This window comes from Leuciscus leuciscus (genome assembly GCF_965113295.1).
Source record: "Leuciscus leuciscus genome assembly, chromosome: 4".
Taxonomy (NCBI): Eukaryota; Metazoa; Chordata; class Actinopteri; order Cypriniformes; family Leuciscidae; genus Leuciscus; species Leuciscus leuciscus.
This window is the reverse complement of record NC_138728.1, coordinates 39429413-39443998: the sequence shown is the minus strand read 5'-3', so window position 1 is coordinate 39443998 and position 14586 is coordinate 39429413. Positions and strand designations below refer to the sequence as shown.

The following is a 14586-nucleotide window of genomic DNA, read 5'->3' as shown; positions in this document are numbered from 1 at the left end:
TGTTTAGACCCTTACTGATAAGTAAATCTAGAGTGTGTCCATGATTGTGTGTGGGTCCATGTACATGCTGAGTCAGATCAAAAGTTTTTAAAACAGTTTTGATTTCTTTTGCCATATTGTTTTCTGCATTATCTATGTGAATGTTCAAATCTCCAGCAATGGCAAAACAGTCAAACTCTGAGGTAATTGTTGATAACAGTTCTGTAAATTCCTCAGCAAAGGCTGGAGAGTATTTTGGAGGCCTGTAAATAATGATGAGTAAAATGCGTGGAGCACCTTTTAATACAATACCCAGATATTCGAAAGACGTGTAGTTCCCAAATGATATTTGCTTACATTGATAGATATCTTTAAAAAGAGCAGCTAGACCCCCACCTCTCTTAACAGCTCTGCAGACACTCATAAAAGTAAAGTTAGGAGGGGCTGTTTCATTGAGGATTGTTGCACTGCAGCTGTCTTCTAGCCAGGTTTCATTTAGAAGCATAAAATCCAGGTTGTTTGTGGTTATTAAGTCATTGACTAGAAGTGATTTATTTTTAAGTGAGCGGATGTTTAAAATTGCTAACTTAACAGTCTTACTTTTTTTCCCCACAGCTATCTTAGTTTGACATGTAATAGGCACCAGATTAGTTGAGTTTGCTGTACGGCTATTGAAGGCCTTAGACTTTCTATCTTGTAATAGAACAGCAATAGAGAAAGATACAGGCACACTGGGTTCCCGCTTGTTCTGTAAACATTTGAGAAAGTTACTGTTATCAAAGCGGGGACCCGACATACATCACTGAGAGCTGGTATCAGTTGTTTTTGGTTCACATCGAGCAGATGGAGGAGGGTGTGGGCCCTGGCGTTGTGGCAGAGGCCGAAGAGCTCTCACAGAGGCAGGGGGAGGGCGAGCTGGGCCTGCAGGCTTTGGTGGTAGCGGTGCCCGACGTTTTTTGGTTGATATCTGGGGGCTTGCAGCAAAAGAGTGTGATAGTCTGGTTCCAGCATGCACAAGTTCTTCCATTTTCTGTGAGAAGCACAGGAGTGGAGTTGCTGGCGAGAGGGAGAACGTGTCTGGTGAAAGGTGCTGTTGCTCTGGTGTTATAGGAGGCTGTGATATGCTGTCCTGGCTTCCCTGGCTGTTTTCCAGGAAGTCGTCCTTGGGTGCTGAATCTTGGAGCAGTTCTGATGTGTCTGTCTGTGGTGAGCTCTGTGGGCATGGCTCAGCTGAGATTGTGTCCGTGAGCAGAGGTTGTTGTGGCTCAGTGGTGTTATCATTGTCCTTGTGTGATATGTCAACATCATGAAGTGAAGTCCTGTGGTCATTCATACTGTGTCCAGGTGTGTGTGTGCCGTTCTGATTGAGTGGATTGGCACACACTGCAGAAGGATGATTGAGGGAGAAGTAGATGTTGTCCTTTAACACTCTTGAACCAAGTTTGTTTGGGTGATGGCCATCCCGATGAAATAGTGGTCTCTGACTCCAGAAGAGATTGAAGTTGTCAATGAAGTTTACTCCTTTTATATTGCAGGTTTTTTGCAGCCATGTATTAATCCCAAGCAACCGTGAAAACCTGTTTGTTCCTCTTGCTGGGAGTGGTCCACTGATGAATGTCTGAACTTTCAGTTTTTTAAGTGTTTCAAAAAGTTCATTGAAATCCTTCTTAAGGAGTTCTGACTGCTCTTTATGAATATCATTCTTCCCCACATGAATTATGAGTCGATTTGCAGTCTTATGTTTCATCAGAATGTTCTGAAGTTCCCTGTTTATATCAGAAGTTGTTGCTTGTGGAAGGCAGCATGTAGTTGTATCCCTGCTGCTAATGTGTCTGATTATGGAGTCTCCCACTATCAGAGTCCTGGGCTCGGCTGCGCTCTGAGCTGAGTGCCGCTGTCTGCTCGACCTTGAGCGCCAGTTAGCATCAGTGTTAGCTACTGGCTGATACAGTCTGTGTTCGATCACATTCAACACGTTTGGAGATTCCTCATTTACATTCATTAGTACTTCAAATCTGTTCTCAAGATGTATAGGTGTTGGTGGGAGACCAGTGTTTGCAGTCTTTGTCAGAGCTGTATCTGGGGTAGAGGATGCTACTGCGGTAATATGTGAGGCTCGTGACAATCTGATGTCTCGAGTGCCTTTGGGTCTCGCTCCCTGTTTGTGCCATCGGTTTGTAAGTCGATCGGCTTGTTTCTCTACCTGTCGAGGAGCACTAGTTTCATGGGACTCACCGGCTATATGCTGAGGGCGTCCATGACGAAGCTCTGTTGTGTGTTCCGTCTGGTTTGGTGGTCCCGTAAATAACTTTGTTTCAAGAACTGCAATCCTTTGTAAAAGTCTGTGGCAGTTAGTGCAGCAAGTAGATTCCAGAAGAGGCATTTTCTCTCTTATCCTTGTAGGCAGTTGTGTTTTCCTTTCCCCAGAATGTAAGCTGGTCGGGTAGAAGAATTCTGCGTTTTTGTAGTAATCCAAACTTTGTCGTTTGAGCACTGTGCTGATTTGCTGAAGTTAAAATTAGGTGATAAAAGGAGCTCAAATTATAAAAGTATAGAAGATAAAATATAAAAGCGATAGAGCAAAGCGCGGAGCAGTAAGCAAGAGCGTCCGAACAGTAGCTGAGCAGGAAGCGAAGCTACAAATCCAGACTCAAAACACTTCTGTTTAGCTATGCATTTACTGAATGAGCACTGTGCCGCTGTTAGTCCGACTGTACTGTCTTGTATTTCATTTTTTTTTTTTTAACTGTTTTAATTATTCATGTTTCTTTTTATTATTTTAATTTCTTCTATGTAAAGCACTTTGAATTGCCATTGTGTATGAAATGTGCTATATAAATAAACTTGCCTTGCCTTGCCTAACCACCATCATGGTGACTTCAAAATACACCTATTGTTTTCATTCAAACGGAAATGAAATAAAGTCAGTCTGGTTAGTAATAAGTGAAGCTGGTAATGCTGTTTGTGGAGTTGTTTAATCCTCCTCTGCTGAGATCTTCACAGATTTAATGTCTTCTTTTCTCTTCAGTTGATGTCAATCTAAGGCTGTGGCTGAAGTCAGTTGTAGTTCTTGTGTTTCTCTTTCCTTCAGTGATTCTGCTTGTTAACAGCAGGTATTCATAATTAATGCTCAATCATCAGTTTATTATCTCATTAACTTCAAGACCGCTTTACCTCTGTAGTGTGCACACATATGAACACTGAGCAGTGTTAATTTAACATGGGCATTTTTCTGTGTACTATTACATAAATCTTACCTGTTTCATTTACATACGACTGACAAATATAAATCACATTCAGTTTATTAATACAATTACATAAATCTTATCTGTTTCATTTAGATATGACTTAAAAATATATGACTTAAAAATATGAATCACATTCAGATTATTGATTGGTTTATGTTAAAACTATGTAATCCAAATGCATGGAAATTTGTTATGCAATTCAAATACATAAATCTTATTTTTACACGACAAATTTTTTTTGAGTGTGCTTAAAAATAAGTAAAATAAAGTGTAGTATGGTAACAAGTTGGATAGTGAAGGAATAAGTGTTGTGTTTGAAAACAGATTTTAAGGGTGTATTCACACCAGGAAAGTCCGCTAGTTCACTTACTTAGGTCCGGACCAAATGAGAATGTTCATGAGAATGAAGGATTGCTGTTTGTTTAAATGTGTTTGTTCTTTTTAGGTTTTCCCAGGCGGTGGCACTCGAGGGGCAGTGGGCGCACGTGTGGTGTTTACTTGTAGTGAATGCAGTGGTTTGGTGTGAGGGTGTCACATATAGGTAAATGCTGTGGTGAATGAATTGTTTGTTTGGAGTATTATTTATTTATTCACTCCACTTGTACCTCAGTGTATTGCCTGGGTTGTTTTATTTTGTTCTTTTTGATTATTATGTTTTTTTTTATGTGTCCCTATGGAAGGGACTTTGTTAAATAAAACTGCTGTGTAAAACCGTTTATATCAAAATCCTGACTGCTGGTTCATTTTATACATGATTTACCTGTGAGCTCCTTCAGTGGGCAAGGTTACATCTAGATTTAAACTGACAGAGTGTGTCTGCTTCCCGGACAATGTTAGGAAGACTGTTCCAGAGTTTTGGTGCTAAATAGGAAAAGGATCTACCGCCAGCAGTCGATTATCAACTGGCCGGAATTTTAAGATCGCAATAGACGTGCAGGACTATAATGCGTTAAGAGCTCGCTCAAGTACTGCGGAGCTAAACCATTTAGTGCTTAATAGGGAGCCAATGCAGTGTTGATATGGGGCTAATATGGTCATACTTCCTGGTTCTGGTAAGAACTCGAGCTGCTGCGTTTTTGACCAGCTGTAGTTTGTTTATTAAGCGTGCAGGGCAACCACCCATAAGAGCATTACAATAATCTAGCCTTGATGTCATGAACGCATTAACTAACCACACCATTGTCAAAGCGATCCCCATTCACACGGATCTGCTGTTTTCTACTGTTTTCTGCTGCCAGGCCATTAGATGGCGATGAAACACTATAGACTGAACACGTAATACGCATGTGCATGACCTCATCGTCTTCAGAGACTTACGTTTTTGTTGTTTACACGGAGACCATTTTCAAAAACTTGCGTTTTCAGGCAACCAAAATGCTGTTGTCGTGTAAACAAACGGCCAAAATGCGTAATAAGTTTTTAGTTAAAAATAGTGTCGTGTAAACCGCCCCTAATAATGAGTGTCTGTGACAGCAAGACTTAACCCCCTGAGGTCTACGGTATCGCCGGCGATACCAGCTCGCTTTTTTTTTATCAATGTAAAAGAAACTCATAAATACTCTGTTGACTTTGATTTTCCATAGGAGTTTCATACATCAATCGATTCTGTTAAATGTGTATTCTTTTTGTATATACTCACAATAAAAACAAAGTGTTTTGCTTTTTGCCAAATAAAGAAAAATAAACACGAAGCGAGTTCTGCCTTCTCTCTGCCAGTGAAGTCCATTCTGAAACGCGTCCGAAAATGAACAATAACTGAGCGAATACTCAGTCAAACAGGCATACAGACACACAGGCATGAAGCTTGAATTCTCTTCTTTTAAATGAAGTAATTTATATAAAAAACAAATATTCTCATCTTGTGAAATCTGTATTAAAAGAGAGCGATTCCAGTCGACCTCATCTCATCTCATTACGTTATAATCGGCCCCGCCCACGGAGAGCGCGCGCTATTCAAACGCAAATGACTGAGACGATCCCATACAAACTGTGAACGCCCCCATATCAGCTCGAGAAAACACATCAAGTTTATTCAGATAAGTGTAGTTGTCTACACTGTCTCGCAGCGCTGTGAGGAATAATAATAATGGAAAACTTACCTCAGAAGTGCTGGTATTTCGAGGAGCAACGGATGGAATAATGTAGTAAGTTTTTTTTTTCATTCTCAAGTAAATCGCGTTTCTGTGTGAATGAATGAACGCAGAGATGCGCTGTTTACCACAACTCGCAAAAAGACGGTTTAAATTTGAATTGCGTTTCTGTGTGTGAATGAATGATCTGCTTTTAGCAAACTATTTTGCTATACTGAGTAAAATCGATTGAAATATGTTGAAATAAAATGTATTTGTATAAGCAACGTATTAAACTGCAAATTAACATTTATATTCCTTATAATAAAAACGAAAGACCTATTTTACAGACAAATGAAAGACAACATTTCGTTGATTAGTTTTGGATAGATTACACATTTTTACTGTAAAATATCTGCCACCTCAAATAAGCTTTTGTTTGCCAATTTTTGCTAATATGTTAAATATAGTATGTTTTGTCAATGTAGGCTATATTCGAAGTAATGAATCCTTAACTTTGAAATATGTATGATAAAATGTATACTTTAGTTTTTACAATGAAAGATTACACTTCAATTGTTGTTGTAATTGTAACCTTTTTAATAAAAAAATATATATTTACAAGGTAGATGTAAACAAATTTTAAAAGGTAAATATAAGCATTTTCTTTAAATAATTTTTATTGTGTTTTATTATTGACAAATTTGGGGAGAGGATACATATTCCAAAACTGAAAATACAGTATGAGAATTAACTGCACAATTAATAGACCTGTTTTCCTTGGATATTATACAATTTGCAAGCAAAATTTGTAAAAAAAAAAAAAAAAAAAAAAATTGACATGCTTCCAACTGTGAACCAATTTGGTAGAATAAATAAATATATATATATATATATATATATTAGAGGTGGGCATAGATTATTTTTTTTAATCTAGATTAATCTAGATTAATTTTGAAATTAATCTAGATTAATCTAGATTAAAATGGCTCATTTGAATTCTGCCGAAGGCATTCAGAATATGTGTGCTACCCAAATAATGACTATAAAAGTAAGTCTTTGAGAACGGGTTTCTCAAGCCAGGTGGCGCATTAGATCAGGGGCTCATCTCCTGTTTCCAAAATGCATCACAAACTGCTTGAGAAAGCTGTTCTACTCATAGACTGTAAAAGGTTACTACTGTACTGTTACCGTCCATAGGCAACATTAGGTAGGCCTATGTTATTATCAACTACTATAGGCTATCAATTAGGGATGGGCGATATGGCCTAAAATCTATATTGTGATATACATTGCAGCCTCTTGCGATAACGATATACAGTATATTATAATAAAACCATTTCAGAACAGATTACACAGACCCATGCTAAACAACTGCTAAATGTATTTTTTTTTAAAGGGTGTATGTAGTTTTGAGAACATATATTGTGCAAAACTGTAAGTATACAACATAATTTTGCAGATAAATAAAATTTAAGTACTCTAGCTGCAGAGACTTAAGTAGGTCTAATGTTTATTATGGCTTGGAGCTTATGAAACCCCAAATTTAAAATTAGAATATTGTCTAACTGATGTCTTTTCAGTTAAAAAGAAACACAACAACGATTCTTAAAATCGAGATGATGTGCTACACCACTAAGCAAGGCTGGATTAGTACCCCCAGGGGCCCCTGGGCACTGAAGCTCATGGGCCCCCTCCCCTACCTGACAACCACACCCTCCAAAGGAACACACACCAGGTGTGGGATTTAACATGCCAATCACTATTGATCAAAAGCTGAATGACTAGTTCACAAGACAATGATACGAAATAAATTTTTCTGAAAAGTATGGCTGCACGATTTGGGGAAAATGTCATATTGTGATTATTGAGGTCAATATTGCGATATGCGATTGCGATATAGTAAACAAATGGTTTCATGAGTTAACTTGCTTATTTCTCAAGTAAAATGCACACACAGATTAGTGATAATGCTGAAATTTGTAGCCCATTTCTCAACTCAAACTAGAAACAACAACTAAATGCACTGTGTTTTCAAATTAAAATAAATTCAATATTGTTATTTGTCTCAATAATACAAGAGTTAAAAATAAATGTCATATTTACCTGTGCCTGTCAAACAGGTAGACCTAGGACATATACCGAAATTGTCAAACTGCACTGCATAAATTATAAATTAAATATAGACTAATCCTTATTATAGCAAAAAAAAAAAAAAAACTTTAGTCAACAGCAGTGAGTCATTTTCTCTGTTCTTTTTGTTCTTTGATTAACTTTACTGACAGAAAGCTTTATTGGCTGCTGTCTCTTTAAGACCAGCTGACGGAGACGCGGCTCTCGCACGCGCCTCATTCTTTCACAACTCTTGACGTTCATCATAAGACAGCTCTTATGTTATGAAGATACTCGACAAAACGGACATTTTGGCATAATTGTGTGTGTTATTGTAAGTTCAAGCACGAAAGATAACTGTATTCTGGCGTGCTGTCTGTGCGCACGATACTGGCGCGCGCGCGTCTTTCTGTGTCTGTGTGTGTGTGTGTGTGTGTCACAGTCAGACTTTTGTCTTGTCGCACATGAATTGTTTGAAAGCATTTGCATGAATAAGAGATCATATAATGTAATATACACTTTTTTAAAATTCTGATTGGATAATTATCAAGATCGAGGCAAAGCCTTGTGTATACTATTTTTATGTAGCAGCGAACGTGGCAAAAAAACCAACCAAACAAAAAAAAACTCCGATCACGGAGGGCCCCTCTCTGCGCAAGGGCCCCTGGGCACGTGCCCAGATTGCCCATATGGTAGATCCGGCCCTGCACTAAGATATATTGGAATGGGAATAATACGCGCGCGCTGGTATTCAGTGATATCATGTTTCGTTTTGAATTTGAGGTGGTAGAACGGATTAGTCGTGTGTTAACTTACCGAACTGTTACCCCACACACTCTGTATTTAGTTTGCTGCTGCTCGTCTGACGGCTTAAACCCGAACCAAGTCCAAATAATGGATGTTGCACCGATCTTTTTCACCAGCTTTCACTTTCAGCCGTGTTTACTTAAGATGACGACGAATATGCGTTGCAGCCGGGTTTACCTCGCGGCCGCGGGTAGATTGCGTCATCATAGCTTGTGTAGTATAGAGCCATCTCCCAACCCAATTTGGAGAATAGATTAACGGCGATATTTTTTTTATCGCGCGATAAGAGTCTCACGTTAACGCAGCACGTTAACGCCGATAACGGCCCACCACTAATATATATATATATATATAGCTCTTGCATTCTTTCTTGTGGCTATAGGTGACACACCTGAATGAATGGCTCATTAAGTATGCGGGCCCCATTGTCTCCTGAGGTGTGAACCACTACATATGCATGATGCTGTTGAATGGTTGACGCCCCTTGCGCATATTGCCTTTACAAACAAAAAGTGTTTTACAAGATTTAAATCAATGTATTGTGTTATGTGAATGATAAGGGAAGGATGATTTTCACATCATTTTGAAGAAAAAACTCTAGGCAAAGACATCAATTAGTCAAAAGTCTTATTGTCACATATTTAGTATGTGTTTTGTGGCCTTATTTCAGAAACTTTAGTTTTTAGTTTTTTCAATAACCATGCATAAACATTATTCTCTCAAAAATACAAACATGTACATGCATGTTGCTCACATATTATGGTAGCCCTGTTTGTGGTAAATAGAGTGTAATTACACCTTTGCCATTAATATGTTTATAAGCAACTGAAAAAAGCACAAATGTCAGGGCATGTCAGAACATCTCAAGGACCCCAAAAACCCCTCAGACCTCAGAGGGTTAACTAACTTTACCTAACCAGAGAATAAACCCCCAACAAGGTGATGTACATGAGGTCTTCCATCAGACTGAAGGGGGTTTATTTTGAGAGAACCACCGGCTGGATGTATTTTATCCCACTTATTACACGGCTACTTGAATTATTGATCTGAGTTAGTAATAAATATTAATAAATAATAATAAATATTATTATAGGTCTTTAAACGCAAAGCTTAGCGGAGAGAGCAGTTGCAACGCGGCAAGTTCAAACTAGAGACATTTAAGAGATACGGTACACAGTCATACCACTTATTACACAGCATTTCGCCACTTAAATAATTATGGAGATAAGTGATATTGATTTCAGATTAAACTGTTTTAAAATCGTACCCAATTGTAGTAACCTGGATGAGCCTGTGTTTCTGTTTTTTAGCGATTGTTATCTGGGAATAACTTACCGCTGGATGGTGCGATTGACCAATCAGAATCAAGTATTCCACAGAGCCGTGTAATAATAAATAATAAGGTTAAAGGTGTTAAGATCAAAGTACACACCACGAAACAACAGCTCACATTATTGTACCATAAAACAAATTATTGTAAACCAGTTAATGGGAAACCCAAAATCTAGGGCATTCTTGTACATGAAAAGTTGTAAATCAGGTTAATAATTACATTTAATGTTTTATAAATGTTATACATGTCATTCAAATTATATGTATATGTTGTGTAGTAGCAGCAAGGAAAGAATGACATTGATTTTGTCCGTAAACTACCTTTTTGTATTTATTAATCCATGCATTTATTCAGTTCTACTTCTGTTAATATAAGATGTTATTGCATGTGGGGGAAAAAACATTTAAAGGAATTTTGTGGATTCAACAAGTTAAACTCCATCAGCAACATTTTGTCAACATAAATCTGATAAACCTGTTAACTTTTGAAAGATAGAGTCATGTGGCCATCTATATCAGAGGTCAGAAGTATACCAGAGGTCAGGATAATCACCGGCATGTGACAATAGCTGATGTATTTAATTTAAATAAAGTCACTCAAACTTGCATATGGATGTACATTTTGAGGTAATCATTCCTCACAGTCACAGCCTTTTTTATTTTGTTAGGTGCTAATAAATACTATTAAAGTGTGAGATTTTTACCATTCAACGACCGGAGGTGTGTGCTTCTGTGATTATCCCTCCGCTGATCTTATAAAAAAAAAAATATATATATATATATATATTAGTGGTGGGCCGTTATCGGCGTTAACGTGCTGCGTTAACGCGAGACTCTTATCGCCCGATAAAAAAAATATCGCCGTTAATCTATTCTCCAAGTTGGGTTGGGAGATGGCTCTATACTACACAAGCTATGATGACGCAATCTACCCGCGGCCGCGAGGTAAACCCGGCTGCAACGCATATTCGTCGTCATCTTAAGTAAACACGGCTGAAAGTGAAAGCTGGTGAAAAAGATCGGTGCAACATCCATTATTTGGACTTGGTTCGGGTTTAAGCCGTCAGACGAGCAGCAGCAAACTATATACAGAGTGTGTGGGGTAACAGTTCGGTAAGTTAACACACGACTAATCCGTTCGACCACCTCAAATTCAAAACGAAACATGATATCACTGAATACCAGCGCGCGCGTATTATTCCCATTCCAATATATCTTAGTGGTGTAGCACATAATCTCGATTTTAAGAATCGTTGTTGTGTTTCTTTTTAACTGAAAAGACATCAGTTAGACAATATTCTAATTTTAAATTTGGGGTTTCATAAGCTCCAAGCCATAATAAACATTAGACCTACTTAAGTCTCTGCAGCTAGTGTACTTAAATTTTATTTATCTGCAAAATTATGTTGTATACTTACAGTTTTGCACAATATATGTTCTCAAAACTACATACACCCTTTAAAAAAAAATACATTTAGCAGTTGTTTAGCATGGGTCTGTGTAATCTGTTCTGAAATGGTTTTATTATAATATACTGTATATCGTTATCGCAAGAGGCTGCAATGTATATCACAATATAGATTTTAGGCCATATCGCCCATCCCTAATTGATAGCCTATAGTAGTTGATAATAACATAGGCCTACCTAATGTTGCCTACGGACGGTAACAGTACAGTAGTAACCTTTTACAGTCTATGAGTAGAACAGCTTTCTCAAGCAGTTTGTGATGCATTTTGGAAACAGGAGATGAGCCCCTGGTCTAATGCGCCACCTGGCTTGAGAAACCCGTTCTCAAAGACTTACTTTTATAGTCATTATTTGGGTAGCACACATATTCTGAATGCCTTCGGCAGAATTCAAATGAGCCATTTTAATCTAGATTAATTTCAAAATTAATCTAGATTAATCTAGATTAAAAAAATTAATCTATGCCCACCTCTAATATATATATATATAAAAGATAAGTCAAAGTTATTTTCTGTTGAGATCAACATAGTGCCACAAATGTTGTGAATAGAGATAAACATCTACTGAACCCGGAATATTCCTTTGATTATGATTAACCATTAACTTGAACTACTTATTTTTCTGAAGCAATGTAAATCATGTACAAAAGACAGTAAATCAGGACACTATAAAAGGAACATGAGAGGCTGTGAGGATGACAGAGCAAGAGCTGGAAACAAACATCAGTGAAGAATGAAGGGTTTAGTATGTTTACTGCTGCTGTTGGAAACCTTTGTGTGTGTCGTACAGCATCAGGTAGATGGAGGACTCAATGAGAATGAGATCAGTCAACAGCTCAGATCTGAGGACGGAAGACAGAATCCACCTCAAACAGACACTTTGAGAGATGAAGCTTCAACTGACAGCCAACAAAACTACCATCTGTTCTTCACTGACATCCATGCAGCGCTGAGAGAACTGACCGCCACCGTTACAGAGCAGAAAGTGAACATCAGAGAACTGACCGCCACCGTTACAGAGCAGAAAACCATCAACAGAGAACTGACCGCCACCGTTACAGAGCAGAAAACCATCAACAGAGAACTGACCGCCACAGTTACAGAGCAGAAAGCGAACATCAGAGAACTGACCGCCACCGTTACAGAGCAGAAAGTGAACATCAGAGAACTGACCGCCACCGTTACAGAGCAGAAAACCATCAACAGAGAACTGACCGCCACCGTTACAGAGCAGAAAACCATCAACAGAGAACTGACCGCCACCGTTACAGAGCAGAAAGCAAACATCAGAGAACTGACCGCCACCGTTACAGAGCAGAAAGTGAACATCAGAGAACTGACCGCCACCGTTACAGAGCAGAAAACCATCAACAGAGAACTGACCGCCACCGTTACAGAGCAGAAAGAAAACATCAGAGCTTTAGAGATGCAACTGAGGGATGAGATGAACAAGAAAAATGATGTTATCCTGGAAGAGCTGAACAAGAAAAATGACGGTACCTCACCAAAACATTCACTCTTTTATCAATGATCCTCAAAGTAAAACACCAATTCAATACGATGTATGGTGTAAATGTTAGTGTAAAATTAAGTGTATACTGTGTAAATTGTGTTATCTATTACAATAAGCAGTGTAAATGTAATTTAACAGAATCATTATTCCTTCACAGAAATATCAAATCTTACTCTGGGTCAAGTGGAGTTGAGAAAGGAAAATAGAGGTGAAAGTGTGCTTGAATGATGTTAAATTCAGTCTATACATTCTCAGTGTAATATAGTAATATATCACAATATTTCTTATGTTTTTTCAACAACAGACAGAGAAATAGCTTTTACAGCTGGACTGATGAAATCTGACAGTGGAAATTATATTGGTCCTTTTACCACTGAAATCACACTAACCTACAGGAACGTCTTCACAAACATAGGGAACGCCTACAACCCAGTTACAGGTAATGATCAATGAAATGAGTCATAAAACTCAGTTTATAGTAATGAAAACCCTTCTGCTCCATTCAGACCTCTCTGCAGTTGTGTAATGTGTATTAGAGAATTAGGGGCTGTTTACACGACACCAGTTTCAATTAAACACGTAAACAATTGTATGTGATTCAGGTTTATGCGCTTTGGGCGTTCATTGGGGGACTTTCAATGTTTGAAATTGGGCTTCAAAGTGCACGTTTTTTTAAACAATACCGTTATCGTCTCCGTGTAAACAACAAAAACGTGAATTTGTGAAAACTGTTTACTTGATCAGTCTAAAGGTGCTTCTTTACAAAGTGACGTTGCCACCTACTGGCTAGGCAGCAGAATACAGCGTTTAAAGTAGTTTCCACGAATCCGTGTTAATGGGGATTGTTTTGACAACGTCTGTACGCGAAAAATGCAAAGAAAAAACTTGTCCATATTTAGTACATTTTTGTCATGTGAACAGCCTGACATGATCTGCCATCTTTTGAAACTATTACATAGTGTGCTTGATAATTAAACAATCATACAAAAAACAGCTGATTCTGTATCTCTTGTTATTTGATTTAGGTGTTTTCACAGCCCCGCTGAAAGGAGCGTACATGTTCAGAATCTCTGTTTATAGTCATGGCCCAACTATAGCAGCTGCATCCATTTTTAAGAACGGAGAACGCATGGTTGTAGCCTATGCTTATCAGCCTCAGAATGACTTAAACTCCTCGAATGGAGTTGTGTTGATCCTGGAGGTTGGAGATGTTGTCTATGTGAGACTTTGGTCTGGCAAGAGGATATATTATGGCCAGTATAACCCCAGCACGTTCAGTGGTTTCCTACTGTTTCCCTTAAGATAACAGGAGCTTTGCAGAATGTGAATCCAATAATTCTGAACCTTCAGTGTATGATTTAAGATGAAAATCATGAAGAGTCAGTAACATATGAACCTGTATTAATGAGGTTTAATGTGTGTGTTTGAAATTTGCAATAGATTACTGTTCACTCTAAAAAATGCTGGGTAAAAAAAAAAAATATATATAGATATATATATATATAATAGTACTGTTTATAGATTTTTAATCCAGGAAATTAATAATCATAAATACATTCTTCATGTTGGTATGGTATGTTAAAAGATAAAATGGCAGTTTAAAGGTGAACTAAGTAACTTTTTTACCTTAACTGAACAGCTTCGGAGTCATTGGAATGGTTATATTACTTATTTCGGGTTGAATGGTGGCCGTTTCGCACCCCCCTGGTGCCCGTGAGCGGAAAATCCGCACGAGTCGCCGGCCACCGCGTCAGGAAGTCTCGCGTGATATCAGGTCTCGCAATGTAAACAATTGCTTTACGGCCAAAAGAAATCTGCTAAAATGCTGTCATTATTGCGCTCCCTCACGCTGTTCGAACCCGAATGAAGAAGACGTTTTAAAGAATGTCCCATCTGCTTTGATGTCGTTGATCTACTAGCCTCTGGTGTCTGAGAATCGCAAACGAGTTTTTACGACAGTGTTGTCAAATATTTATTCCGAAGCTGTGGGGGGAGCTCTAGAGAGAAACCTGCGAGCAAAAAGCGAGAATACAGTGAAGAAATCCCGAAACTACAGAGC

At 38.2% G+C, this 14586-nt stretch overlaps 3 protein-coding genes across 3 annotated transcripts in view; 1 reads left to right on the top strand and 2 right to left on the bottom strand.

Moving 5' to 3' along the window:
- LOC309497399 (uncharacterized protein) overlaps positions 1 to 14586 on the bottom strand; it is a 125575-nt gene that overhangs the window by 64326 nt on the left and 46663 nt on the right. The window lies entirely within an intron of this gene.
- LOC309497428 (uncharacterized protein) overlaps positions 1 to 14586 on the top strand; it is a 292681-nt gene that overhangs the window by 245372 nt on the left and 32723 nt on the right. Inside the window, exon 2 of the mRNA XM_082167711.1 lies at positions 12685 to 12735. Within this exon, the coding sequence (XP_082023837.1) occupies positions 12685 to 12735 (51 nt within the window). The remainder of the gene's footprint in view (positions 1 to 12684; positions 12736 to 14586) is intronic.
- LOC309497403 (uncharacterized protein) overlaps positions 1 to 14586 on the bottom strand; it is a 53467-nt gene that overhangs the window by 27730 nt on the left and 11151 nt on the right. The window lies entirely within an intron of this gene.